Source organism: Acipenser ruthenus, chromosome 25, assembly GCF_902713425.1.
Source record: "Acipenser ruthenus chromosome 25, fAciRut3.2 maternal haplotype, whole genome shotgun sequence".
Classification (NCBI taxonomy): Eukaryota; Metazoa; Chordata; class Actinopteri; order Acipenseriformes; family Acipenseridae; genus Acipenser; species Acipenser ruthenus.
Genome location: NC_081213.1, coordinates 5,610,112 through 5,621,163, shown reverse-complemented (window position 1 = coordinate 5,621,163; position 11,052 = coordinate 5,610,112). Strand labels below are relative to the sequence as shown.

At 38.5% G+C, this 11,052-nt stretch overlaps 1 protein-coding gene across 2 annotated transcripts; it reads left to right on the top strand.

The window, feature by feature from the left end:
• The first annotated feature begins 799 nt into the window (after nt 1-799).
• On the top strand, nt 800-9,335 carry LOC131701547 (nuclear migration protein nudC-like). Of its 2 annotated transcripts, none has more exons than XM_059000179.1 (9): nt 800-1,002; nt 1,995-2,072; nt 3,258-3,476; nt 3,748-3,834; nt 4,114-4,227; nt 4,869-5,063; nt 5,321-5,404; nt 5,664-5,782; nt 9,012-9,335. In XM_059000179.1, the coding sequence occupies exons 1-9, from the start codon at nt 928-930 to the stop codon at nt 9,061-9,063; spliced, it is 1,023 nt and encodes a 340-aa protein (XP_058856162.1). In that variant the 5' UTR covers nt 800-927; the 3' UTR covers nt 9,064-9,335. The 2 variants fall into 2 exon arrangements, with proteins under 2 accessions (XP_058856162.1, XP_058856163.1); XM_059000180.1 differs by having other exon boundaries at nt 801-1,002; nt 3,751-3,834.
• Nucleotides 9,336-11,052: the final 1,717 nt, after the last annotated feature.

The window sequence follows — 11,052 nt, the reverse complement described above, 5'->3', positions numbered from 1 at the left end:
ATTGGTCACAAACAGAAAACAAGTGTAGCTTTCAGCCTCGGCCCGTTTAGTTCTGCTTGTGTCGATATTCCCTCCTACACAGATGTTTGCTGTCAATAGCTCAACACTATTGCATAGCAGCTGGTCCTGCATCACAGCAGTGGAGATCAGAGGCCAAGATATCGCCTGGATATTTTCATAAATCTTACTTGTTGTGCACTTAATTTGCTATATTGGTCTGTGTGCAGTTTTGAAAGAAACACGTGTTATAGTGACTGTGTATTCTCATTTTAAAACCTGGTGTCTTGTACCACAGACATTTGCAACCTATGCATTAATTTAATGTTGCCCTTCTTTGGTTGTTTCAGAGGAATGGGGTTGTCCCCATTTCCTGTAATTAACAAAACCGTCTGCATTCCCTACCATCGACACCCTGCCATTGATACATGTGTACTATTATTCATACATGTTTTGCAGGAATTTAAAATGAAAACACAATATATTAATCTATCATTATTGATTTATTTATTCATTTATGTTGTGTTGTCAGGCTGCAGTTCTCATCTGCAGCACTGACTCGCATATACACATACATATACAAACTATTCTTCAACGCTAGTCTTGAATCTTGAATCCAGAATATTCTACTCGCGCCCCAAGCTCTGTCTCAGCGCGGGCCTGCGAGCAGCACATGCGTCACCGTCAAAACCACAGGGCACCGCGGGCCTGCGTCTCGGCGTGTATTTTCATTGGTTTAAACGGCTGTCAACTTTGGTTGTAAGTCTCTGATTGGTTTATTTCCGGTTTGTCGCGGTGTCGAGGCGGTGCTTGTTTCCAGGAAGTGACTCTGGTGTCAGCGTTGTGGGCTGGCAGTAGGTTCTGTAGTTACCGTTATCGGTGTTGTGTTTATAAGAATTAACACAGCCTTTTATTAATATATTTGAAATCATGGGTGAAGAGGAAGAAAAGTTTGACGGTATGCTGCTAGCAATGGCACAGCAACACGAAGGCGGAGTGCAGGAGGTAATACATAGCTGGAGGAGCGTGGGGGATGGGTAGCTAGCTGTTCATAATACATTAATTAAACAAACAGCCGGGTGTTAAAATGTGTACGTTTTTTTGTCCTACGTGATTACTTCCATCTGAGCTGTCTTATATGTAATCAAATCTAAAATACCGGTCTGTATGAAAACAATAATGCCCTCGTGCTAATCACAGCCACATCGTGGAAAACTATAAAAAGCAAGAATTGACAGGGGTGAAACTTACTGCATTATAGAAATTGAGTATGGTATTCATTGGAAGCACGAGTTATAAGAGTGAGGTATTTGTTTCCCAAGACAAATCGAACACACCACCTTTTTTATTATTGTTTTTAATTGCATTCATATTACGTATGAAATATTAATGCTATACCACTGTGCATGCCACCTGTTTATGAATTTGATTAGTCCCGTGTCACCATCTTGGCCGAGGGTCATACAATACTGCAGCACTGAAACTGTATGGAAACGGCACTTCCATTACAGGCACTAGATGCAGTTCCAAAAATCTTAATTTGATCGTGGAGGCCTGAACCTTCAAAAGTATAAGCAGTCTACTTAATAGCAATGAACCCCCACCATTTTTAGAGGCCAAATCATCACACAAACATTTACATTTTGATCTATCTATATTCTGTATCGATGTCATAGAACAATTTTTCTTTATAAGTACCCATTAACAGGCTTTTAAAGGAGGTTATTTAGTGTGTTTATATAATATTGATGAGGATACATCATTCAAAAGCAGTATTCATTGTAAGGGACACACACTTGAATGCCCTGCAGTAAACTACACAGCCTTGTAGCTCTTGCTTTTTCATGTCTGTGTTTGGTATGCTTTGCTGATGGAAAAGCCTCCTTTCTACAACAGTCATCGTGTAGCATGCGTATAATTGTGAATGCAACAGAAACAAGATTATAGAGCAGTTCAGTAACGGGTGATTTGTTTTATCAATGTTTTTAATTTAATAGCTGGTCAACACTTTCTTCGGATTTCTGAGGCGCAAGACAGATTTTTTCACGGGTGCGAATGTGGGAGCCCCAGAAAAGGTAAGACGTTTTTGCTTTTCAGTCATGATTTTCATTTGACTGACACTGGCTTTCTAAACTGAACTGTGCCCATGCTTCTATTACCCAATCTCTGTAATATTACATTTAAACGCAATACATCTCCTGTGCTTTCCATGTGTGCAGAGTGATTATAAATCACTTGATCACGTTTAGAGCTTCGAAGGGGCTTTCCATACCTTGTGCTTGCAAGTAGTTTAATAATAATGACTTATGAAATCCTCTTTAAACAAACATTATATTTTCATTGAAGGGCCCTGCTTTAGAAAACCAGTTGACCAGAAAGTCACACACAGCACCTTTTGAAAGATGGCATCCTTCAACTTGGCTAGGCATGTTTGAGGCATACCAGCTTTCACTGTTGTAATGGATGGTCTAGTTACACTTCTGAGTAGTCCCAGAGAGACCTGGAACTGACCCAACTTCTACAACTGGAGTCTTATAGACATCCCACTTTATTACTTTAGTGGGCATCCATTTGTATGTCACCAATATCAGAGTAGTTTGTTGTTTCACTGTAGGTTAGATTATATACAGTCAATGCCCTGTTTTCTTTCTCTGTTATCCATCACGGTTCTTGTTTGTATTAAATGAGTCAGAAGCGTCGTTCGTTGACCCTTTTCTATTAGTTCACATGGCAAGTGTCCCTATCAAACCTTGGTTACATTTGAAAGTGCCAAAAAAGCATGCGAAGGTTAACTGATCAAAACATGTTTTTCACCAGATCCGATGGCAACTGTGCATTGAACTTTGATCTGTGATCAACACGTACCACTTGTTGGGTATTTTTTTGTGTCCTGTGCCCTAGGAATCAGGTCTATTTGTTAATCTTTTCTCTCATTGCACTTATTTAAGTAGGGTGAGTAGCATTTATTCAAAGGTAGCAGGTAGTGCTTTAAAGATGTAATACAATGGATTTTAAAATATATGAGTATTATAAACCAGTTATTTGACAAGCATGTGGTTCTGCCAGAGTGAATGGCCCACAATGAGGTTTCCAAAATATCTCTTGAGCCCCTTAAAGCTACATTCTCCCACAATCATTTATACACATTTCAGTTAGACAGGCATGGACATGAGGTAGGAGGTTAACCGTTAACTTCATATTCCAAACCCAGCGTGAATTGTTTTGATTTTTCTATCGCGTCTTCCACTTTTTCTCCTCAGCTTGTCCACGAGTCATTTTCACACCACAACAAGCTAGCCCAGAAGGCACACAGGGAGAAGCTGGCGAAACAGGAGAAGGAGCATCGGGAGAAAACTGAGAGAGCTGCCAAGCTTGCCAAGGAAGAGGAGAGAAAGAAAAACAAACCAGAAGAGAATGAGCCGAAAATCAAGGAGCTGACGGATGAGGAGGCAGAGAAGCTGCAGTCAGAGATTGACCAGGTAACAGGGAAAGAAAAGTACAGAAGAGCCTCGCTAATCCATGCCCCGCTAGTCCAAATTAACTGTATAATCCGAACCAGTGAATCACATTGAAGTGCATGCTGATAGCGTCTGTAAAAAGCAAACATACACATTTCACACTTCAGAGTTTTGCATGTCTCTAGAGAACCACCAGTTGTGATGGAACTTGGGTTGTCAACATTGTCACAACTTACTGGGATTGTCTGAATTCAGATTATAAAGATGTTAAAATGATTTTATATGTTTCAAGCAGAAAAAAGTAGAGGAGAAAAAGAAGAATGAGAACGCCAGCATGAAAAACACAGAAAATCCATCGAAAGAAACCGATGCCAAGGGGGTAAGGCGAGCAAATAGTCTGCATTCTTTCATTTCTTTGTTTTAAAGTGTCTAGGCTTTACCTTTTTACCCTGCTGTGTTAAATATTTAAAATCCATCAAATTAAGACTTCGTTTTGAGCTATTACCAGTAGCCTTAAAATTACCTGTGTACAAAAGGTGCATGTTGTGTAAAAAAGATATTGATATTGCTGGGTAATCATTTATATCTGGCTATACAGTATATATGGTATTAAAACAATATTGGGATTTGATTGAAACGTTTTCTGTGTTGCTTGCAGTCTGATTCAGAAGGGGAAGAAGATGAAAAAGATAAAGACAAGCTGAAGCCAAACTCTGGAAACGGTGCAGACCTGCCTAACTACAGGTGGACACAGACCCTCTCTGAAGTTGACGTAAGTTCTCACTTTTCATCATCCGGTGTGTAAACTTGAATTCAACCGCACTGTAAGGCTGTTTTAAGTCTGTATTCTATCGACCATGAAAAAACTGCCGCTGTTTACAGCGATAAGAAAATTTACAATTCTGTGTTTACCGTTTATGAATCCTTTTTAGTGTTTTACTGCCCAAATGAAATGAATTAAAGGCATGTCTGTGTTTGCAGACTGGCATCAAGGTCGGTGAAGGAAGGTAAATTATTGCAGTAAAATTGTTATATGCTTACTGGAAGTAGTGTGGGTTTCTGAATGCCCGCAAGTAACCTTGCTGCTGGGAATTCGCAGGTCTTCAATTTCCACAGAACAGACTGGATCTTGGTCTTCTCCATCTAAACAGTCCCCTATCTCCCCTTTCTTCAACACCAACCCCTCATCCCAATACTAACAAGACCCAAACTTCTTTATCTTCTGAGATCTGGCTCGAAGGTGGTAGAGTTTCAAAACATTCAAAAGAATTCACCCACATTTTATTTAATGAAGGGAATGCAGGTCATGGCAACCTCCTACTTGACTCCTCGTACACATTTCAGTGTGTTTCTGTCCTTGGCATTGGATATATTGTATGTTACCAGTAACGTACATGATTTTGTTTTCCACAGCTGTTGGTCCCCTTTGATGTCAGTTTTCGGTTAAAAGGTAAAGATGTAGGGGTGGATATCCAGAGGCGGCACCTGAAAGTGGGCTTAAAAGGGCACCCGCCAGTGATTGATTGTGACATGTACAACGAGGTGAAGGTGGAGGAGAGTTCCTGGCTCATCGAGGATGGGAAGATCATTACAGTACATTTAGAGAAGGTAGGACTGAGGGGGTAATATTCAACAAGGGGTTATATGATCTCATGGAGGATGCTGCTTTGCTGGTTAAACTACCCAAAATACGTCAGGAATTTAATTAACAGAAACAACCCTGATATAAAAAATTTAAAAAATCGAACGTGTGTGCTTCGGTGGTTTATTTATATCCACTTCAATCTTAGATAGCAGCAAATGGAGGATATGTACATCTAATGGAGTTTAATAAGTCCAATCTAAAAACCCTTTTCTTTTTTCAGATTAATAAAATGGAGTGGTGGAGCAAGATAGTAACAACTGACCCTGAGCTTAACACAAAGAAGATTTGTCCTGAGAATTCAAAGGTACAGATTGTCTATATTCAAGAGTTAACTGTCCAGGGAAGATGAAGTCAGAATTCAGTTTTTAGATGACTTAGTTATTCCTCTGCTGTAATTTAATAATATTTATTTTAAAAAGAGGCAAATTACATCCCCCACATTTTCCACAGATAATAGCATCTCCACAAAAGTTCTAACAAAGTGTGTGGCGATTTGTTCATAGAGAAACAAGTGTATCATAGAATGACCCTCCCTCTCTTTATTGTTCCCTCTGTGTTCATAGCTGTCTGACCTGGACAATGAGACCCGCGGGATGGTGGAAAAGATGATGTATGACCAGAGACAGAAATCCATGGGTCTGCCAACCTCCGAAGAGCAGAAGAAACAAGACATCCTTCAGAAGTAAGGCACAAATTGCACTTTTCACAGGCAATACATAAGATCAATGCTCCAGATTACAAGGATGGCAATAAGACTCCTATTGCATAACAGTTTCACCCACTCCAGGTTTTAATAGAAGCTTTATTAACCGCAGTGTATAGGTAACAAGCTCAGGTGCGTCTTATTAAACTCCTAGAAAAGACAGGATTGGGTTAAACTGCTATGCAATGGGAGCTTCATTTCCATCCCTGGATTTGCTGTACTGGCTTGCCATACTCATAAAAATGAATTTTGCATGCAATTAAAATGTAGTGAATACTGAATATACATAACAATTCTGCTGCACAGCTACCCATGCAATCTGCTGTCATGTTTTCTTTCTTTACTGGGAACAAATGTGCTTAATCTTAAAAAGCTAACAATGAAGAGCACTGCCTAAAGGGATCCTATTTGTGTTGCACTGGCAGCACTGCACAATGCTCCACCTATAGGCTTCTGTGAACAGTGTTACGTTATACCTTCCCCACCTCACTCCCTCATAATCAGCCTTGAATCCTCATTTCAGAAGCCATTCTTGCTTTAGAAAAAAACAAAACCCACATCCTCAGACCTACCATACAGTGTATAGCACAGCACACAACACTGTGTGTCGCATACAGTCCCAATGTAGTATTTGATGTCTTGGCCAAATGCAGTGAAGTAGATGTAATTGCAACAAACTTCTTGAATGAAAACTCATTTTTGAAGTAGAAATGTGGCTGCTGAAACATTGCACCTTGTCTGTGAAGCTTGAGTGCATGTGTAACATGCTGTCAGCGGAAATTTATTATTATTATTTATTTCTTAGCAGACACCCTTATCCAGGGCGACTTACAATTGTTACAAGATATCACATTATTTTTACATACAATTACATTATTTTTACATACAGTTACCCATTTATACAGTTGGGTTTTTACTAGAGCAATCTTGGTAAAGTACCTTGCTCAAGGGTACAGCAGCAGTGTCCCCCACCTGGGATTGAACCCACGACCCTCCGGTCAAGAGTCCAGAGCCCTAACCACTACTCCACACTGCTGTGTCTCGCAGCTGTCATTTGAAGAATTTACAATTCTGTGTTTACATTTTATGGATTAGATTGGTAGTGTTTTTTATAACTACTGAATCCTTGTCAGCATTTTACTGTCCAAATGTAATGAATGCCCTTAAAGAGTAAGTAGCAGGGTTCTGAAAAATATAGTGTTACACGTCCTTGCGTGTTGCTACAACTTTTTAAATAACGTACCTGTCATTTCTTTTCATTGTTAACATCCTGACAACTTTTTACTCTTAGAACTTTAAAGTCTGTTTCAAAGCTCTTTTCAAAATGGCTGCTCTAGTTGGCTTTTCAGTGTAAAGGTGTCAGGATGTTAACAGTAAAAGAACAATTACAGGCACGTTATTTAAACAGTTGTAGCAACATGTGAGGACGTGTAATGCTGTATTTTTCAGAACTCTTTAAAGGCTTGTCTGTATTTACACACTGCCATCAAGGTCAGTGAAGGAAGGTAAATTATTGCAATAAAATTGTCATATGCTTACTGTACCAAGTTGTGTGGGTTTGGTGAATGCCCATAAGTAACCTTGTTAGTAAAACTGAAGAGGCTTCAAGATCTTCTCTACTGATATGTGGTTATAGATTAGCATTTTGTAATATTGCATCAGCTGCCAGTTACAGCAATGCTGTAATGTTTTACTCCCTGTGGTTTGCTGAGTGATAAACTTCAGTGATAATGATTATATTTATCAGGGAAAGAGCAGCTTGAGACAGACACGGAGAACAGCAGCTTATCAATAATGGCAGTAGCTAAACTTCGTCCTTGATTCACTTTCTTAAGAGGAGTGACCCATTCCCAAGGTTATTTTTTTTAAAATGTGTATAGGCTAGGAACCCCAAAAATGATAAATTTCAGTCCTGTTTTCTCTGCGTTATTGCTGGATGAGTGTTTATTCTTGCAAATCCACCTTCGGGTCTTTATTTATTTGTTACTATGTTTATCATAAATAGAAAATATTCTGCATATAATTGTATAATACATTTTTTTTCCTATTTAACAAGGTATGTTTGTGGTCTTGCATAATTCATTGTTATAAGTGTTCAGTGCCAGTTACCATTAGCATGTTGTGTGATAACTGGCCTCCTTATTACCTGTAATAAGATGTGTTTGACATGTGTGTGCGTTCCTTTGTAAATGATATAGATAGAAATCTGGTGGCAGGTAGGACTGTATAAGGGTTGCTGAAGTTACCACAATAATTGAAGTAAGGAAAATTTCACAAAACAACCTGAAACTTGAGACAGATGGAACCAAGGCCCAGAAACCTATTTAAATCCAGCTGGATCGCAAGTTTTTAAAAGGGGTCAAATCCGTTACCACAATACCTTAAGTACATTTCATGCAGAACAGCCTTGTGAAAGAGTCCAAACTATTAAACGATTTGGATCACAAGTTTCTAAGTGGGTCAAATTTACCATAAACAAAAAAAAAGAATCACTGACTGACTATCTGTTAGTGCCAGCTAACTCCACTTCTGTTTTTTTTACTTTTAATCCATGTATTAATGTCGGGTCTGTGTGTTTATTGACACTGATCATTATTGAACATTGCTTCATAGGACCTTGGTACTTTCTTGGTGTCGCTGAATAAGCAGTCTCTCTCTGTTGGCGCTTTCTAAAGAAAAAAATCAATATGCAGACCTATTTAAAAAGGGTATCTCTCTGTGCATTTGTGTGAACAAGATTATAGAGTTATGCTTTGTGCTAACGCCCCATGAGTAATGTTGTAAGGCACATTGTAACAGAAGTCTATAAAAACATACATTCTATTATGTTAGATACAAGATCTGCTTTGTACATTTTTGGGGATGTAAATTCACACTTGCGAGTGAAATAACCACAGCGCTCCATGAATGTTCATGGAGTATTCAGTTTTCATGACAAGTACAGTGTATAGAAAATGAATCATGTTTAAACCTAAATTAAACAGTAAAAATAGTGAACAGTGCAATTCGCCAAACCATTCTGTTGATGAATTTGAATGAATGCAAGATTCATTCCAAAATGATATATGGTTTAAAAACAAAAACAAAAACACCACTCTGCCCAGCATTAAATATGAACAAGCGATTGAATACCTAATATTTAACACTTGTGTGAACTGTAGTAAGTGTTCATATGCAAACCACCCACGTGTTGTGTTTCTGTTTGCAGGTTTATGGCACAGCACCCAGAAATGGATTTCTCCAAAGCCAAATTCAGCTGAGAAATGCCTGTCGATCTCTCAAACTGCCCTTTGGTGTTTTGCTGCCCTAAAGAAGACATGCAAGTATAAACAATGTATTCAATCAGCTGGGATCCACAGACACAACAGTTAACTTATAGTTCAGTCCCAAAGGCTATCAATGAAACACTGTATCAATTTTGAATAAAACAAACAAAACTATTACAGCTGTTTTATTTTTTTTTTGTTGTTGTTATATCGGTTATACTGTTTGAGTTTGATTGTTTTTTCAAATAAAACATTTTCAAACCTAATCTTTTAATATATAGTATTTTGCATTATATTTATTGTGTAGTTCCCTTTCTGTGTAAGTATTTTTATATCTGTTTTCCTGTCAGATTTACAAAAGACTATACCATCATAAAGACAAGTTGAAGGCCAGGGAATTGTGTGAGTAAGAGTTCATTGATCCCTACATTATTGGCAATCTTTAACCCACCTAACAGACTTATTGACAAAGCATGTGTTCAAGCACAAGGTTCCCAACCTTGCCTGCTTTTGGTTGTTCTTTTGTAATTAAGGTTTTGGGTGTTTTACAAGCATCATTTATATGCTTGTAAAATGATTTGTCTGCAGAAGTTAAACTGGTACACTTTGGGATCTTTTAAGGTCGTGATATATAGTTATTTTTTGACATCATTAAGTTTAAAGGTAAACCCTTAAAACTTCATTTCAAAAGTTGGAGTAAACTGTGCTCTCTCTCTCTCTCTCTCTCTCTCTCTCTCTCTCTCTCTCTCTCTCTCTCTCTCTCTCTCCCTCTCTGTCTCTTTCTTTCTAAAACGGCTTGAAAAAAATAACAACCACTGATTGGTTAAACAGCATCACATGACTGTGCATATATATATAATATATAATATATATATAGAGAGAGAGAGAGAGAGAGCGTATACTATGGCTTGCATACTAATGAGCCTCTCCACACTGAATAAATCACTATGCACTACTACATTCTAAATCATGACAACCTGCCATTTTACTTGTTATTAGTTACAAAACAACTGCCAAAAATGAGTGCCATTCCACCTATTTCCTTTAATATATTTGGAGATGAAAACTGATAACTGGTACAACACCAAGTTGCTGAGTGAAGACAGCAGTCCACCTGTATGTGTGTATGTGTATGTATTCATTTCAATAGTAGTGCAATACATGTTGATTTTGACTAAATGTTTTACCTGAGATGAGAACATTTTTAGTTTTGAACTCCTAGTAGAATCTAAAACAGCTTAAGAATCTCAATATAGCTGCCCTGAACCTCAGAAACTCTCTGCTGCTGCCTTCCCCTGCTGTACGAAGCCTTGGTGTACTTCTGGACAGCAACCTCTCCTTTGATGCCCACATCTCCTCCGTGGTCAAATCTTCCTTCTACCACCTTCAAAACATCTTCAAAGTCCGTCCCTACCTTTCTCTCCCGGATGTGGAGATACTCTGTCATGCATTTGTCTCTCAACTTGACTACTGCAACTCTCGCTATGGTGGTCTTCTGGCACGCGCCATAAACAGACCGCAGCTAGTTCAAAATGCCGCTGCCAGGATCCTTACCAGATGTAAAAACCGTGAGCACACCACCTCCTGTCTTGCCCAACTACACTGGCTACCTGTGAAGTTAAGGATTACTTTCAAAACTCTCCTGCTCACCTGCAATGCCCTTCATCAGACAGGTCCTGAGTACCTCCTCAACCTGCTGACCCACTTTGTCCCATATGCATTGTTTTTTACTGTATCTTGTAAAGCACTTTGTGATGGTGGTCCACTATGAAAGGTGTTATATAAAATAAAGCTTAATTGATTGAAAGTTATTGGGAGTCATCTAAAATCTGAAAAATCCAAAGGATTAATAGAGGCACTGTGTGTCAGAATTTACAATTAAGACTTTACTAACACAAAATACTGTTTGTATCTACTGTCATTGAAAGGTCAAATTGACATTAAAACATTGGTATTTTGTACTGTTCTCTTAACAAAGAACCA